The 18,476-nt window shown below is 42.1% G+C and overlaps 2 protein-coding genes across 3 annotated transcripts; one reads left to right on the top strand and one right to left on the bottom strand.

The window, feature by feature from the left end:
• Nucleotides 1–152: 152 nt before the first annotated feature.
• On the bottom strand, nt 153–9,481 carry brpf3a (bromodomain and PHD finger containing, 3a). 2 transcript variants are annotated; one of them, XM_076110909.1, is made up of 13 exons: nt 9,170–9,481; nt 6,759–8,288; nt 6,349–6,505; nt 5,832–5,963; nt 5,361–5,489; nt 4,941–5,253; nt 4,531–4,851; nt 3,652–4,194; nt 3,510–3,567; nt 2,503–2,591; nt 2,236–2,333; nt 1,965–2,119; nt 153–1,878 (listed from the first exon to the last, which is right to left on the bottom strand). In XM_076110909.1, the coding sequence occupies exons 2-13, from the start codon at nt 8,267–8,269 to the stop codon at nt 1,695–1,697; spliced, it is 3,690 nt and encodes a 1,229-aa protein (XP_075967024.1). In that variant the 5' UTR covers nt 8,270–8,288; nt 9,170–9,481; the 3' UTR covers nt 153–1,694. The 2 variants fall into 2 exon arrangements, with proteins under 2 accessions (XP_075967024.1, XP_075967025.1); XM_076110910.1 differs by lacking the exon at nt 153–1,878 and having other exon boundaries at nt 1,977–2,132.
• Nucleotides 8,587–18,317, top strand: grik6 (glutamate receptor, ionotropic, kainate 6). The gene is made up of 10 exons (XM_076110913.1): nt 8,587–11,687; nt 11,858–11,943; nt 15,491–15,522; nt 15,621–15,800; nt 16,020–16,243; nt 16,416–16,513; nt 16,630–16,847; nt 16,922–17,141; nt 17,237–17,481; nt 17,823–18,317. Exons 1-10 carry the CDS (start codon nt 11,527–11,529, stop codon nt 17,931–17,933), a joined length of 1,575 nt encoding a protein of 524 aa, XP_075967028.1. The 5' UTR covers nt 8,587–11,526; the 3' UTR covers nt 17,934–18,317.
• Nucleotides 18,318–18,476: the final 159 nt, after the last annotated feature.

Here is an 18,476-nt window from a genome sequence, read left to right on the forward strand (position 1 = left end):
ACTCTCAGAAAGCCACGTTCACTTAAAACATTCATGTAATCTCACTTCTAATACTTCTAGTCGCTCTTGACCAAAAAGACGTGAACTCAGGTAACACCATGTACTGAGCTGAGCAGGTGAAACGCGATTAGATGACACACACACACACGCAGTTGTTTCAAACAGCATTTATTCTTGTGTGAGAAAATATTGTCTCAGGCAGATTATAGATCTTGCAGTACAATTCAAATGACAAGATCAAAAATCTCCTGTGCCACCCAAGAAAAAAAATAATAAAAAAACAGCTTTTGTAGACTAGTGCGGTGACTGCTGCCTACTGAGCTCAGGTGTCGCGCCGCCTCACTTCTAGAGAATATATTCGGACATGTTGGTGAATACCATCACGGTTACGAAGAGCTACTTAGCATCATACATAAATCTTTTCAATATTTTACTTTTTAAATAACACTCTTGATTGCCACCAATTATAAATTAAAATCTAAATTTGATTTTTGCATTCCTTAAATTACTTCATGTAAGCCAATATAAACAGATTTACATATTTACAAAACTATACACATGCACCTTTACTACACTGAGGTTGTATTCATATATGTATATACTGTACACACACACACACACACACACACTCACACACACGTTTTTGCCACATATATGGCTCCAGGAGTCACTAATCCTACAAGTCTTCTTAAAAACGCTTTGTGCTTTTCAAGTCATTTCAGCCAGATTTGCAAGTTCTTCAGCGATTGATCGCAGTAGAATTTGTCATAACCACATAATCAGCTTCATCTTTGTAGTGGCTTCACACCTCACTAACCAAGTAGCTGCACCGGGTACTCCAACATCCTAGTATCATAACACAGTTTCACAATATGGAAAGAAAATAATTAAAGACCTCTAAAGTCCCACCGACAACGCGTCATATCTGGACTAAAAGTTCCACGTTGGCATCCGGTATCAGTATTTATTTCAAATTGTTCTTTTGTATTAACTGAGCAATTCTCACAATTGTTGAATAAAATGTGGACACACTCAAAACATACTCTAGGAGTCGAACGAAGTTATGATCCACCGCTGGGTTGGATGTAAATATAATGTCAATGCCAGCTTGAGCAGGTTTGATTTGGTTATTTTAAATAATGCTCAGTTCAATATATATATATATATATATGATGGTTTTAAGTGTGGTGCTCTTTACATTCATTTGAAAATATAGTTTACATATATACCACTTAGAATTATAATTTATAAAACGTAACTCTTCTTCTGTGGTGTCCAGACATGACGGGAACATTGAGTGGGACTTTCACACTTTAAACACAGTGACACTTCAATGGCAAATACAATCCGAATATATTTGGAATCAAGACGTTCCCTTTGACCATTTCATATTTACACTTCGCTCACATAAGTCTCGACTCACTTTGGCCTAAAATAAAAACTTTCTATAGACACATAGCAACAGTGGTTGTGTAAAATCTTTTACAAAAATCACATGAATAAATGAACAAATTCATCTAGGAAAACGTCTCCAAGCACTTCTCTCTCCATTGTTATAAATCAGAGAAACAGTTTTATGACAGAAATACACCAACTGTTAACCTTCTGTTTTACACTCCCACCTTTAAGAGCGTCAATGAAGCTTCTATACAGATAACCACACAGCCTGTTTAAGAGGATAAAATCTTAAAACCTTATATAAAATTGGATGGAGTGAAGTTTAGATTCCCTCTCACGTGATTTAAATGTACCATGGCCCGGTCGTATGCGGTGTGTACAGACTTGCGAACACTGGGTTTCTTGCCTTCCATTAGGCGCAGTTTGTCTACAGTGTCATCCATCCCCATCGGCAGCAGTTTGTTCCGAGGGAGCCACTGCCTGAAAACCCAAGAGGCACAATTTTCAAAGTGACCAAGACGCCATTGTTTTTAAATATTAAAATGTTTTGCCTGTCTGAATCTTACCAAGTTCTTTTGGTGTCAAAGAAAAGCACCAAGAAGAGCTTTTCCCCTTCTTCCGTTTCTCTCCAGTCGCCCAGTTTGAGCACCTCCACGGGAGGCACGGGAATGGGGATGCCGTTGTGAAGAAGCCCTTCCTGGGGCATGTCTGGATCAACGATCTGTAACCACAAACTACGTCAGTTAAACTTGACCGAGTTATCGCGCCCCTCTACCGGATGCAATGAGGCCTTGTTCTTTGTCAGCTTTGAGACTTTGAGAGCAAATAGGTCCTCACCATGGCTGGGTATGATGGATATCCTCTGCATTTGGCCCAAACCAGGTCCAGAGGTCCGAGCTCGGCCTCACTATCTACAGACAGGAGCGTGGACTGTCCTGTGAACATCCAATTAATATGTATTCAGGACACGTCTTGAGCCGCAACTGAAAATTTCGTGAAATTGTATTGCTCACAAAAAAAGCTTTGTGTGCAAAATGTTACATTATAAACACTCAAAAATTGAGGCATTTCACTGTATTTGCATTGCCTTCTCATCATACACACCAGACCCACAGATGTCTCCGTGCTCACTGTTAGGAACCTTTGCCAAAGCAGGTTTACCACGACTTCGTTTGGGTGGGGAGACACTACAGCTGCAGACAAGAGGAGAGAAAAGCAAGAGAGGTTAACGCACAATGTACGGTCAGACTATCTATTCTAGAGGTGTCCCCGACTAAGAATTGACATTGTTGAATCAGATTGGACATTCGTGTTGCCATCGCTGAGCCGTTGTTTCAGAATTGTTGTGCGTTTCTGTAGTTGCAGCGAGTCAGTAGACAGACAGACACGGTTTCTTATCCTGCTGGCTTTCTGTGGTTGTAAATTGAACTTTCGGTCCTGATTCCATTTCCACCCATTGTATTAATCCACAGGAGGGAAACAAGATAACATAAGATAATCCTTTATTAGCACCACAGCGGGGACATTTGCTACACAGACAGTCAAAGAGAGGTGGGAGCCGCATACAGCTGTTTCAACACGCCTCCCCTTGTTGATTTTAGAGAATCGTTCATAAATTCAAAATATATCTAGTCATCATATTAATAAATGTGGGCCTATTCTTTGATTTTGAAAAGGCTATGTTGTTATTTATGATCCTTTGTTTCATAACCACATTTTCTAGTCACTGTGGCAGTGAAATCAGGCTCCTTTGATCGAATCGTCAAATAGCCGAGTATTCGGGGTCACCCCTAGACAATTTAATAGCTAAGCATTTCAAAGACAATGGGCCTCATGCAAGAACATTTTCTCATTCTTATGCTAAACTTCTTACTTCTTTCTTTGAGGCTTGCTTGTACAAGTGTTGAAGTTGGATTCACTAAACTCTCTGGGCTGCACAAACTTGTCGTTACCGGCTTGTTTCAGCCCGATGAATGCAACTTGTTCATGACGAGGTGCACATTTGTGAGATTCGTAAGATAATTAGCATAATCAACAACCCTAAAATTGCTATAAAAGGCTACCTGTTCCCCTCTGTGTTGGGCCCATTGCCTCTGTGACTCAATACTCACTTTAGTTTTTGGTCGTCATCATCATGGTCTGCAGAGGTGTGCTTTCCATTAGTCAGGCCTAGCAGAAACACCAATGCAATGGTGACAAATATGGACTTTTTAGAATCTCTCGCTGTATTGAAGTGATGCATTTTGTCCTTACCTGCTTCTCTGGGTGGTGGAGGGAGTTTGTCTGCCTCACTTTCTGAGCTCGGGCCTCTGGACCTCAGGTGGTGTGAGGAAGGAGAGGGAGGTGCAGGGGAGGCGTTTGGAGTGGGAGGTAAGGTGGTGGTGATGTTGGTCACACTGTGTGAATTTGGGCTGGCGGGGGTGCTGTCCAACCCGTTGGTTTTACCGTTCTGCTGTGGTGGGAACTTGTTTTTTACCATTCGTGCCCCATTTTTGGCTTTTTTAAACAGAACAGACGTACGACGACCAACTCCAACCAACGGCAGAGTCGGGGGTGTCCCCAGCGGAGTGACCTCATGAACCACCTCCTGTTGTGACGATGGCGTTTCACCAACTTCAGCCTCATCTTCACCTTGGCTTTTGCTTCCACTGCGGGAGGACCTCTGACGCTTGTAGGAGCGTCCGGGAGACCGTCGCCCTCCAGGTACGATGCCCAGGACCGGAGGTTCCAGAGGAGCATCTCCCGGCAGCGGCGATGATACCGGGCAGGTGAGCTCCAGCACAGGCGGAGAGTCATCTGGATCAAAGAGAAATGTATTGAAGGATCATAAATACAGCTGAAACAATGAGGATTTGCTGCGTTTCTATGTTTCATTCATTGTAAAATGATGATGATGATTTTGTCTGTTGATCAGACAAAACAAGACACTGGAAGGCATCACATAGGACTAGGGAATTATAATAGGCATCACAATTTGACATGCACTAGACAAAATTATGAAAACGGCAGATTAATCGATAATGCAAATATTTGTTAGTTGCTCTAAATAAATAATCTGCCATTACTGCCGACATTATGTCAGTAATGGCCAAATGGCACAACATATATTAAAAGTATAGTTTTTTTTTTTACCTTTCCCAGAGTTTGACATGGCTGTCAAAGGTCCCTTTGTCTTCTTCTTCTTTTCCTTCTTCTTTTCTTCCTCCTCCTCCTCCTCCTCCTCTTCCTCCTCTTTTCCTTCGTCATCCTTGCCATTCACAGACTGCGAGTTCTGCTGCTGCTGGTTCATCTTCTGTTTGAGAGAGTTGATCTCTCGGCGCAGCAACCGGATGCGTTTGGTTCGACCACCACTGGTGCGCATGGATGCGACCACGTCCAGTTTGTCCAGTAAGGCCTTCAGCTGTTCGTCTGTGGTTAAGTGCAGTCGGTTCTCTGGGTCCAACAGAGAGTCGACTGAAGGGGGAAGAAGAAAAAAAAAGGAACCAGATGAGGCATGAGGGTTATGATCGTGGAGAAATAGCTCGTTCCCGCTCTCAACTCACCGTCGTCCCATGTACAGTTGTAGAAGCCATGTCTGTTCGGGGACTCTGGGAGATGCATCCCAGTGCTGGGGTCCAGGCCGATGCTCTGAGATTGCCTGTGGGCGTGACGGAGGACGGCTCCACCAACCTCCCGGAGTTGTAAGGCTGTCTTGTGAAACATGGTGTCCTTGGAGTTGTACTTGAGGCAGTTGGAGATCATGAGGTTAAAGTCCTTCTCTAGGTCCGCGATGGAGCAATAGGCATGTCCCTCCAGTTTGGTACACATGGTGGAGAAGTCCATGGGTTGGGAAATAAACTCTAGGTAATCTGGGACCTCAGTGAATGATGAAAATAAGACCGTTAGCCGAGTCAAAGCCAAAGTATTTATGCTGCTTGATATGAAGTGTGTATTTAAGCAGACTGTTTTCTAACTGCACCAACCTCTGACAGATTGACCGGCTGAGAGAAGATTTTTGCTGTGTCCTTCTCCTGCAGCTGTTCCAAAGTGGATCGCAGAAGAACCAACGCGGGGGTCAACTTCAACTCAAGAGCAGCCTGCTGAATTTTCATCTATGGAGCCATGACGTAAACACACACGCGGGTGAGGAGCGGACTAACAAAGTCACTCTACGGTGGGTCAAATTAACAGCTAACTCTGAAGAGAACAGAGATAAAGGCCGCATCTAACGACATTCCAAACATATTGAGAGGACAAAATAAACATTGGATTTTGGGCAAATTGCTTAAACAATGAATCTACTATCAAATTGTTGCTGAATAATTTTCTCACAATTACTTGCGAAGTAGTTTCAGCTCCAATAGATCGGCTTATGAATGAGAATGCTGACGGGAGCCTTGTAAAAAATAACCCCAAATAATTATAGCTCGTCTAGCACTTCCTCTGTAACGCACCTGTTCTCTCTTTAGCCTCTCTCTCTTGCGGATGAGTTCCACCAGAAGCCTGGCTCTCTCCAGGTCTTGCCTCAACTTCTGCCAGTATCGTAGCTCCTCTCTTGCGGCACACAGCTTCTCATCAGGCTCCCTCTGAACACAAAGAGAACACACTTCTTGTTTGGCTTTAATCCACCACAATCAGTCTTTCCTCTGGCTTTGTGTTGGAGAGCAGTGAGCAGATATTCTGGCTCTGAGACTCAAGTGTGCTGCAGGTTCCAGACTCTTATTGGAAAGTGGATTTATTAGTCCCCCACAAGTTTTCCAGCAAGAAAGAAAATCACAAGGATAAGGTGATATGTCCAAGAAGCAAAGCAACCATGGGGACATTACTGTAAAAATGTTGTCAGAGTAAATCTTTTTAAACTTGTTTTTTTGTGGTTTAAACGCCGTAACAGCTTAAGGCATCTCCTGCCATTTGTTTAATTCTCAAATTTTTATTTTAAACGCACACACTGGTCATTATCGCTCTCCTCACCTGCTCTGCAGTCCTTTGGGCCTGTAGATGGGAATGGAGTCGGCGTATTAAAGGCATCCCATTTCGTGACTGTCGTTTCAGTAACCAGTAGTTATGAAGCCTCTGCATGAACTGATTCTTCCTCTGGACTTCAACTCCTGTGCAGATCTTGTTCAGCCTGTGGAGACGTAACCGTTACACATTAAAACCTGGCGGTCATAATAACGCCACGAACATATGATAAGGTGGTAAGGTTCTTTTAAGTATCAATACAGGTATACATTACTCTTTCTTAATGCACTGGATCAAAAATGAATTACTGTGGAACCCTGCAAGAATACTAATAATATCTTGTAAGGCAGCAGACACCACAGGAAATTAATAAGGCATGCTGGGTATGTAAATTTCGACACTGTATGCAAATGTCACACCTGTGAGAGGGGATCTGAGGCACGAGCAGCACAGGCACAGTTGAGCGGCGTGTCGACCGACCAGCCCCCTTCGCGTTCTTCTTCTTCTGGCCCTTGGTAGCCTTCTTGTTTGGTGGTGGGGGTGGAGGGCTTTGAGTGTAGGACCTTTGACCCCGGTTACCCCGGCCCCCCACCAGTCTCCCTTCAACTGACTCGTCTCCAGACCCGTCCCGCCGAGACCCCACTGGAGAGTGATGCTCACAGAAAGCAGTCTTCTTCACAGAGAAGGTGGTACCGTTGACACCCGTCTCCCGGACTGGGTCTATCTTCATGAACAGGCCAGCCTTCTGGGCGCAGGTGACATGAAAGGCCCTGTAGCAGTTGGCTTTGTGGCACTGAATGGACGCTCCTCTGCCTTTCTGCTTACACAGGTAGCAGGTGAGTTTCCAGCGAGCAGGAGGGATGTTCTTGACCCCCTCGACGGGCTCCAAAAACACTGTGTTGGCAAAGCACACCTCTGGGATCCATATGGCGCAGACAACGTGGGCCCAACGTCCATCACTTGTCTGTTTGAAGGCACCTCCTCGGTTGGGACAGAGCACACAGTCTACAGGACGGGAGGGGGACTGCAGGCAGCAGCGGCACAGCCACTGACCCTCAGGTACGTAGGGCACGCCGTAACACTCCTGGTGGACGGCCAGATTGCAGATGTCACAGAACAGGATGACATTACTGTTCAAACATTCGTCATCCAGACAGACGCAGCAGAAAGCATCCTCGTCCACGGCACTCTGGGACAGAGCCTGGCTTCGGGACTCCAAGATGGATTCCCTCTCCAGGCGGTCGATCAGCAGCTCAAAGGTGTCCGCGGATACGGAGGCATAGCCGTCACACACCCTCTTTTGGTTAACCATATCCAGCCAGGCCAGGTCCTCCTCGTCCATGTCGTACTCAGCCACACTGTCCTGTTCCTCCATTGACTTTTCTATGAAACGATAGTAGGCTGTCGGGAGAGGAGGCGCCTCTGAGGGGCAAACTGAACTCAGCACACGAAAGATGGGCTCAGGCAGAGGGATTTGGTGGGACGGTTGCTGGAGCGAGTTAGTAGGTCCCGTGTGCTGCTGGGAGCCGGACCGTTGGTTCTGGTGAGACACATTTTTACCACTCTTCCTGCTTTTACTGTTTGAGGGTTTCCTCCACGATCTAGTTTTAGTCTGCGTTTGTTCACTGTTCTCCTTGTTGCTGTTGCACTCTGCAATGTCCTGGGCCATCATCTCGTCCTCGGTAATAACTGGCAGAGCATCCGTGATGTTAATGCGATGGAGCCTCCCCTCCAGGTCCACTTCCACTATTTTCTGCGCCTGAGCGTACGTCAAAGTCTCCCTGGATGGAGAGAGCTGCAGTCTGTAGGGCGAGGGGGGCCGCAACTGTCCAGACGATCCCCTGCCCCTTCCTCTCCCTCTGCCTCGGCCCCTACCCATGTTGAGTCCGCTAGCAACTGTCTCACATTCCCACCTCCTCACCTTCCGCATGGGAGTTCAAACCAGCTCCCTAACAAATACAAAGGGACGAAAATGATTGAATGCAATGTGTGTCAACAATTTCTACTTTGCATAATTGCCTTTAAACATGAATAGTTAAATAATTTGGTGACAAAGTGATATCATATTCTGCCCTCAGAGCTTGTTTTATATTTTGTGTTACCCTGATTAATCATGCTCCTTTATACTGCTGCCAATGTAAAGAGTGCAATCTCATTTGCATTTTTGTAAGATTTGTTGTGTTTCCTTTTCAATTCTAGACACAACAGTTACTGGGGGGGGGGGGGGGGGGAAGGGGTCAACTCGGGTGCTGTTGTATTAAAAACACAGCATGTTAACTCAAGTACTCTTGCTGCACAAACACAACTACAGTTAGTTGTACTGCTCGCATGTATGCACCTAAGTTGCCTCTCCATTGGTCCAATCAGGAGTCTGTACCCGCCCCCCATTCCCTCAGCCCAATCAAATGCCAGTATCCTCTATTTTCTTTTCTCTCCCCTGTTGCTGTGCGTAGTTAGGTTGACGAGCGCTAAATACCAACCCGAGTATCTAACATCTGTCAGCCATTTTAAGCGCACAACAGCAGAGACAACATTTGGATTGCAAGTTGATTATTAGCCCAATTACACATGCCAACAGCAACCAGAAAGCAGACGCACTGTATGCGCCGTGCCTAAATGCATAAATTATTGCATGTATATGTTAGAACACGACACCGCAAATGTGCAACGTTTCGTCTACAGCTTTGTACTCCAGACCCCTGCAAAAAGACTGTCTGGTTGATGTGATAACGATACTCGGTCGGACAGGACACAGAAGTCGTGTAACGTTAACAAGACGGCAGGTTTCCTCAGCAACGCTGACAGTGCTGAACATATCGGAGTGGTTTACCTTGTGAAATCGTCCTCTGCAGTGCGAGTGCCAAACGGAAAAAACTGCACCTAGCTAAATGTCAGCTAGTGACAGACTACAACCAAGGCGGACATGCTAGCCGTTAGCTTAGCTAGCCGGTAATTTCAGGAGCGACAGCGTCATCTTCAGCACTTCAGTTCTCCGCCGTGACTTCGGTCAAACACACAAACTCGACCCGGTTTCATGGTTGTGGTTTAAACCTGTCAAACGATGTCGGTTCCCAAATCAAGGGTTGCGAAATTCTGAAGATATCAAATTAATGTTCCTTGGATGAGGCTAAATATTCAGTCGAGATGGGTTGAAAAATACGCCCCTTTGGAAAAAAAACACCTCAGCCAATTGTAGGTCTCTGCTTCACCTCGCGCGCAACGCGCATTGTTCTCTGATTGGTCAAAAGGATAAACCGAATACATCGCACTCAATCTAGAGATCACAACAGAAAGAAGCGATGAGAAAAACAACGAGACGCATATTGCGCGCCTTATAGCCCCGTCTTCATCTCCCATAGACCCATGTCGTACCTGTGATAGACCTACACCTGCTATCTCGAGGGGGGGTTCTTAGCCTTTTCTTCGTTTGCACTGCTTGTGCTGTGCATTGTCTCTGTTGGTTTGTCACTGCGTGTGCAATGAGAGCCTTTGAAAACAAAAAATAGAATTATGAGCTTACTTGACATATAAAATTGATGGTGATTCTCCTTTTATTACGCTATAAAAATCCAAAGAAAGGTTTGTTAAAAACATAATAAAACATTAAAGAATCAAAATTACATGTTGGTATATCATTTAATGTATATATTACTGTAAGTCTGAAGAGTGAAATTAATAAATATAATGTGGAGTCATTATCTCAGTATTTCTAAAATCCTGCCTACAACCCAAATTTCATTCACACAAATTATTTGTGCTCCCATTAGCCGATTAGACAAATATGACTCCATTATAAGTAGCTACTTTTCTGACATTCTGGTTCCACTGGTACAGTATATTTGACAATAATGTTATGGGGTTGATGCCCATCAAAGCCAACAATGATTTTAACTTAATTAAGTTCACCCACTGGCAGGTAGATGCACTTAATTTTGCCACTGCTGATATACTATAATTCCTCCATGCCAGCAGGCTTTTGTTGAATTTATTTATATGTTATAACTCACTTTATATACTGCATGATCAAACTGATGAGCTGATCACTGGCTGACTCAATTGTTTAGGTCACTGGGAGCTATAAAATGTCTGCTAAACACACTATTTCAGTCCGCTATCTTGCAATAGAAACAATGCCCGTTGGCTGGACACTGAAATTCATTTATATCTAGCTATATCAAGTTTTCCAGCTGTAAACTGAGCATAGGCTTCCATTTGAACTTGAATTTATAACATAATTTATAATCTAAACAAAATAATTTTTGGAAATACTAAATTGTTATGTATTACATTGTTAAACATTAGCTCTTTCTCTTACATTTTTCTTTTTACCTTGCTTATTGTTTCAGATGTTAATGTTAAAATACAAATGAAAAATTAAATTGTTCATTAAAACATACACTATCATGTGGACCAGAGCATCCAGAGTGCCAATCTGACAAAAAAGACTGTTTCAAATATTCATTTTGAAAGTGCACAGTAAAAAAAAGTCCTGGCTCCCTGCTATCATTCAACAGATTGGTAGTTTTTATCTGTGCCCATTCCACAATAAAAGATTCTTACTTTTTACGCCATTTTGCTGAACCTTCAACTTCTTTCCATGGCCATCTTTGAGCTACATCACCATTATCTTTTATGTTTGGTCCTTCACCATGAATATGTTCACACAATATATTTTTTTTCTCTCCGTTTTTCCACAATTTGATAAACCTTCAGGGCCTTACAAAATCTGTAGCCGGTCACTCAATTCTGTGCTCTGATTCTTTTCATTTTAAAGTGTTAATAAAGAGCAGAGAATGCTGTCCTGCTTTCAAACGCTGATGTTACAGCCTGTCTTTTAATACTGATTTCACACAAATTCCTCCAAAGAAATCTGCACGTAACATTCATATTCGTCCTTTTAATAGAAGTTATTCAAGTATATTCAAGAATGTCTTTTTTTCTAAATAAACTTTATGTGTAGCTCTCTGTACATGTAAGGACAGCTGCTTCCAGCAAATATTCAACTTTGTTCACATGTAATGTAAATATTATAAAATCTGTGATACTCTGCTTCACTACAATATAAGTTTGATGGTACTGTTCTGTAACAAGATAATGATATTCATTCATATTATTAAGATATATTCTTCATTGTTAGTATGAATAACCACATTTTGTTCCACAGAGAAAGCTATATGTTTGTATCTCATGCTGCTTCTTCCCACCCCTTCAAAATTCTTCCACTTTCTCCGCCCACAAACACATTTGAATCTGAAAAACTTCGGATCACTCTGCATCACAGTCGAGCTCACTGGGGTCTGTCTGAGGTCTGACGTGCCAGCAGCAGCCACATCTTGGACTCTTGTCAGGTGCTATGGACTCCCATCATATGCACTCCACTCAATGATTCGTTAATTTGATCCACAGCTTTGCATTTGTACCAAGAAAGGTCTTAATATACTGTATATAATGTATTTAAGTTTATGCATGTGATTCATCTGATGCACAACCAACCACTAATTGTCTTTTGTACTTGTAGGATGCAAACCAGGAGAATCAGGATGCTGTCTAGCTTCTTTGTATTGTCTGTTGTGTTTTTCCTGGACATGGGAGTGTGCACTGCAGGTAAGGAAGTATCTTCTTTTTTAAAATTACAGATTTGTACCTATGCAAAAATTGTATTGACACACCTAATCAATGTAACAGATTTAACCAGGCTTGTTAGACCACACTGATCAATTTCAAACCATATTGAAAGTGATTGCGCATGTGCTGATTTAGAAAGTGGTGTGATCGACAATGTTAAAAAAAATTTAGTTTTGTCACTTTTTACTTATATTTCAAAGTTTGGCCCGGTCTCTGCATTTGTAATTCAGTGTGGTGACAGCTTGCTTTATTTCTTTGCCAAAACTTTTTTCGCTGCTGGATTGGTAGAAATTTCTCAGGCTTCACGAGACATAAATACATAAACAGTCAGCTCGGATCAATATCAAAGTGCAGCGCTACATCCTGTCCAACTGTAGAAAAACAGAAAGGGAAGCAGGCCAGTTGACCCTCTCACCAAAAACCGGTAATAAATCAACTCTATGGAGCAAACAAAGGCCTTGTGTCTCAGAGTGGCCAAAAAGTCTTGAAGAGCTTGTATCCGTGTCATCTTTTGAATAGGAGGATCTGATGGTTGTCAGGATCACCCTGTGGTGATGGATCCCCAAGGCCTTGGCCCTGAATCAAGGCTTTTGATACTCTTTGACTTCCCTCCCATCTCACAGTGCCACGGCATTGAGATTCTTTGAATTAAAACACTGCTCTAAATAGATTGTGTTGTGCAAACCGTTTCAAGTAGGAGAGGAGAGTGGCCAGGTCTCCAGGATACCGGAAACCAGTTATGTCTAGAAGGTCAATCATTCGGCCCAAAGTTCACCTCAGACATCTCTGCATGTCAGAGTAAAGTCTGAAGTTGGCCAATGCACAAAGGGCTCTTTGATTCTGCTAAATTTAGCTGTGAAAAACTTGTCTGTCTGTGGACAATTCCAGGACTGGGACAGACAGATCTCCAGATTCATTTGGAACCGAAGGAAACCAAGGGTTAAATATAGCACGTTAACCATCAGTAAGGAGGGAGATGGTATGTCTCTCCCTAACCTTAGAGAGTATTTCCATTCCGCCCAATTAAAAATAATAGTTCTTTGGTGTGATAATGGTTACGAGGCTAAGTGGAAGGAGATGGAAAATGAATGCAAAGGTATCCCAGTACAAGCAATGATCGCAGACCACAAATTAATGATAACTTATCGTGTTGTCTCATTCACCCTGCACACCTGGTTTGACGTTGTAAAGCAACTAAATTTGTGGACCCAGTTAATTAAGAAAACTTAGATGGCTTGCATATGACACAGAATTTAAACCAAACAGTATGGATTCTAGATTCAGGTACTGGACCAAACAAGGTATTACTGCTTTCTGTATAATAACGGAGAAAAACACATTACAAAGTTTCCAGATATTGAAGGAAAAATACAATTTAGAAAAGTATGATTTCTTCAGATATCTACAGTTACGGCAGTACTTTTCAAAAGAAATTAAGAGACATGAGGTAACTATGGAACCTAATGAAATAATAAAATTAATAGTACGGGCATACATTGGCAGCTCCAAATCAGTAATTTCAAAACTTTACCAGGGAATTACAAAGGGCAGAGGAACTACCACAACATATATCAAGGAGAGATGGGAGAAAGAACTAGAAGATCAAATACCCAGTCAGCAATGGGAGAATATGTGTGAAACCGCGTTCACTACTTCCTGTTCTATGTATTGACGTGAATTTAGCTGGAAGAACCTTGTTCGTTTCTTTATTACCCCTAAAATGAAGACATACTTAGCCACAATAAACCATACATGCTGGAGAAATTGTGGGGAGGGTTGTGCAAACCATCACCATATCTTCTGGTGCTGCCCCAAGATACAAACATTCTGGCAAAACGCTTGAAGAATTATGCAGCATATTCTTGGCCAGCAGATCTTATTCACATGCAAGTCACTATATTTGGGTGATCTACCAGAAGGAATAACGGGAAATGACAGATACCTCCTGAAAATATTAACGGTAGCAGCAAAAAAAGCAATTACTCGAAAGTGGCTACAAACCGACCCACCTTCAGTCGAAAATTGGATTGAAATCATTAAAGAAATTCACGATATGGAAAGACTGACCTTCCTTCTGAGATTAGGAAAAGACACATACATAGCAAGATGGACAAAATGGACCAAATATTTGTCAGAACAAGAACTTGGCTGGTGACTTGCCCTCCCTAACCTTACACAGGTTTTTTTTTGACTCTGTTCATTGTTGATGCTCATTATCTTTTAAGAAGACAGGTACTCTCTTCAAACAGGATGCTACTTCATCTGTGCAAATCTAGATCCTAACATAAATAATGCTGTGTATAGAACCCTTCCAATATATATTTTTGATATCTGAGCCTGAAATTATGGTTGACACGAGTGACGGACAATGTTGTTGGCATGTTGCATGGTTGTTTTGATGTATTTTGTTTTTGTTTTTGTTTAATTTATCTATTTGTTTAAATGTATTTCTTCCTGGTCCTTCTTTGCCAGGTGTATGAATTGCTAGTATTATTCCTTTACTTGTTTGGGATTTGTTTTTCTTTGCTACAAAAACCCCCCCGTAATAAAATATTTAAGTATAAAAAAAGAAAAACTTGTCTGTCAAAGTAAATCAGTAGTCAGTTGTCATAATGTATCATTGCTATGTGTTGCTCCCTCACACCTTTCTCACTTTTCATATAGTCAAAACTAATGATGCTCCAAAACAGGCAGCTATTTTAATGTTTCACCACATAATTAAGAACGAGGCAACACTTATCTCATCTACATATTACATTATATTTTCAAACATACTGTAACAGAACAACCTAGCAATAAAAATGAAAATCATATAAGGAAGACTAAGAGTCTGCAGCTACGCTATCGGCTTTGTGAGGCTTTTTGTAGGCACAGAGGTCCTTTGAGCTAAATGCTGTTGTCAGAAAAGTCAAGGGGTCACTTAAGTCAGTATGGATTCATCCTCTGGGAACCGTGAATGTCTGTACGAAAGTATGTGCCAATCCATCTCGTAGATGTTGAGATATTTCATTGGATAAGTGAAAACTAAGACCTGCTGGTGCTAGATGAAATGTCAGGGGATCAGCAAAGTCATTATGGTTAATCCTCTTGGAACCATAAATGACAACGTTTCATCCTCATCCATCCAATACCTGTTGAGATATTTCAGTCTGGATGAAAGTGGTGAACCAACAGCCATCACTAAAGCAGGCTTGGATGAAAACAGTTGCTATGTTGCTTTTTGCTCTTTGAAGTTCAACCAAAGGGGGATTTTTTTTCATCTTTATTTTGTTTAATATAAAGAATTGTTGGAGGCCTGAAGAAGTCAAAAATATCCAGTATTTTGATGACGATTCTTTTTCTTTGTTAACCCTTTAATCATCTGGTGACCCCTCCGATTTATTTTAAGACCTTGAGGAGGTCCCGACCCCTAGGTTGAGAACCACTGATATATTCCCCGCTATATATCTGTTCGACACGATGAACAGTGTTTTTGTCTAAAAGGTATTGTCCTAACATGTGTCTTATTTTTCTTCCTCAACATCAGTGCAATCAGAGATGAGAATCACAACAATAAAGGTATAGTTCACTTGTTTACTTTGAACATCTAAAGGTAAATACACATTTTAAAGATAAAACACATTTTACCGATTATCTTCTGACATATTTTGTTTTAGCAAGAGCCATATGCAATGTCCAAAGGCTCACAACTGGAAGGGTTTTGCATGGACCTGCTGTCTGAAGTAGCAAAAAAACTGGGCTTCAAGTTCAAAGTGCAGCTGGTGAAAGATGCCTCGTACGGAAGACAAGATGAGAACGGGATCTGGAATGGGATGATTGGAGAGGTGGTGAGAGGGGTGAGTACATGAAAACTGACCCTTGGAGGGGTCAAAGGGCAGTCAACCACTCTGCAGGAGCTTGACTTACCCAGCTGCCATCTTTAACTCACAACAGATATATTAAAAATCAATGAATGTGAGGTGTTAACAATATCAGCAGGGTTATTGGTGCAATTAGAATATCTTAAAGTCCTTGAGGAATTTCTATAAATGTAAAGTGTTTATGCGTTCCGACAGGAAGCCGACCTTGCGATTGCTCCGCTGACTCTTACTGCAGCTCGGGAGAAAGCGGTGGGGATGACCAAACCGTTCATGCAGACAGGAATTAGCATCCTGCTGAGGAAGGACATCTCAGAGGGAACCGGCTTGTTTGATTTCCTGTCACCCTTTGCAGCCGAGACCTGGGTCGGTATACTCATTGCCTACCTGGGGACCGCTGCTTGCATCTATATAGTTGCCAGGTTGGTGATGGAGGTAGTTTAATGTCTTGGGGGAAATGATAATAATGAGTTTTTTGTTGATTTTGCTGTGGATTTGAATATCAAGGTATGTACTTTTTGTCTGTGGATATTTTCACATTTCTGCTGGCAGTGGAATCCACTTGAGTTCACATTAATTTTTATGTAAATGCAGACTCAGCCCATGTGAGTGGAGTCAGCCTCAGAGTGAGCAGAACAGATTCAGCCTCCCCCACAGCCTGTGGTACACAGCTGGAGCTCTGACACTCCAAGGTAAATGGAAAAACCAGACACTGGCGATAATGGTTGTATTGATTTGTTTATTTTCTGGAAATTGTCTCCCTCTTTGCTTGAGACTTCTTTTTACTGTACTCTTTTTGTGCTGTCAGGTGCTGGGCCACACCCCAAAGCTCTTTCAGGACGTGTCATCTGCTGCAGCTGGTGGTTATTTACCATCGTCCTCCTGGCTTGTTATTTCTCCAACCTCAGCTCCTCTAAGACCTCTGAGTCCACTCACCTGGCCGTGAAAGGTTTTGAGGACTTGGCCAATCAGGATACAATTGAGTATGGCTGTTTGGCTGGCTCTTCCACCCTTGGCTTCTTTAAGGTATAGCCATCAGATCACTTATGGATCCCCTTGTGTCACTGCTTATTCTCTAATACTGTTTATCCTTCATGCAGAATTCAAACAATCCAGTGTACCGCAGAATCTATGAGCACATGGAGAGAACCAAGAGTCTTGTGTCATCGATGGACGAAGGGGTCCGGCGTGCAAAAGAGGGAAACTTTGCCTTTATTGGAGAGTCTGTTTCTTTGGACTTGGCAGTAGCACGCCACTGTGAGCTGGTCAGAGCACATGAAGTCGTTGGAATGAGGGGTTACAGCATTGCTGCCACCCTTGGTGAGCTTACTCATTTTGAAAAATAAAAATTATATATAAAAAATAAAAATAATGAAAATTGTATAATAAACAATATACCTATCAATTTCCTCAAGGCTCACCCATCATAAAGAACCTCAGCGTGGCAATCCTACAGCTGAGCGAGGCAGGGGAGCTGGCCTACCTGCGAAGCAAGTGGTGGGCCAGCAGCTGCATAGCAGACAAGGCCAAGTCTTCAGCTGTGCAGCCACACAGCCTCAAGGGGATGTTTCTGCTTCTTTCCCTGGGCCTGGGGCTGGGAGCACTGCTGGCTGTCCTGGAGCTCACCTCCAAGAGCCGCAGAAGTGCAGCTGAGCAGAGGGTGCGTGCATGTCAGGCAAAAAAAACCAACAACCACCCATCTCCAAAGTGTTAACCTTTCAGAAACTAATTCAAACAGCCTTGTTTTGTGCTCCACAGTGTGCATATGTGTTCATTCAATCGGGTTAAAAACGGTTTCATAAGCCTAAAAGGCTGCAACGTTTGCTCAATAATTTCATGGCAACACAGTTCGTTACAGTTAAAAGCAACCCCGTCATTTACCAATTGGTTTTCACATCAACTGAGGAACAAAATGCAGAACAATGTTTACATTAAATTCATCAACATATTAGTGGATTGATTTGTTTCACTACTGTTTATATTTATTTGTCCTTCCCACAGAAATCCTGCTGCAGCGTGCTGACTGAAGAACTGAGTCTGCGCTTGAGGACCAGCAATGCAAACAAACCCCAAGCAAACGTTGACAAAGATAAAGAAAAAGAAAAAGCATAAACATTTTAATTGACATTTATAACGTTTTAAGTCTGAACATTTTTAACTTTTAGTTTTTTTTGACATAGACATCAACTTAATTGTAGGTTTTGAACCTTCTTACTTGTAGAGATAAAGAAAAAATACTGCATTTAAAAATTAAAAACTCACATTTATTATATTGATTTTCGAGTAAGAATGCTACAATTTGAATGAAAAAGCAAACATTATAGTTTGAATATTATAAAAACTAAAAATATTAAAATGATCCAACTAACAAATAATGCTCATGTACTTAGTTTTTTAAGTTAGCTGTTACTTTTTATGACTCTGCATCATGCTGTTTTGTACAGTTGGCAATGGCATTACATGATATCAACAATAAAAACGAGTTCATGCATAAAAGCTGTGTTGACTGTAAACATTACAGCATTTCTAAAACATTAAACAAAAAAACCTGTCTAATTGTGTAATTCTGCGTGGTGTCTTCCTACTGATCTAGTCAAAAAATAAGAACTTCTTCCTCCCACACCTCCTTTTTGTGGTTATGTTGTCACTCTTTTT

Source organism: Anarhichas minor, unplaced genomic scaffold (assembly GCF_050575085.1).
Source record: "Anarhichas minor isolate MPS153535 unplaced genomic scaffold, ASM5057508v1 ptg000043l, whole genome shotgun sequence".
In the NCBI taxonomy this organism is placed as follows: Eukaryota; Metazoa; Chordata; class Actinopteri; order Perciformes; family Anarhichadidae; genus Anarhichas; species Anarhichas minor.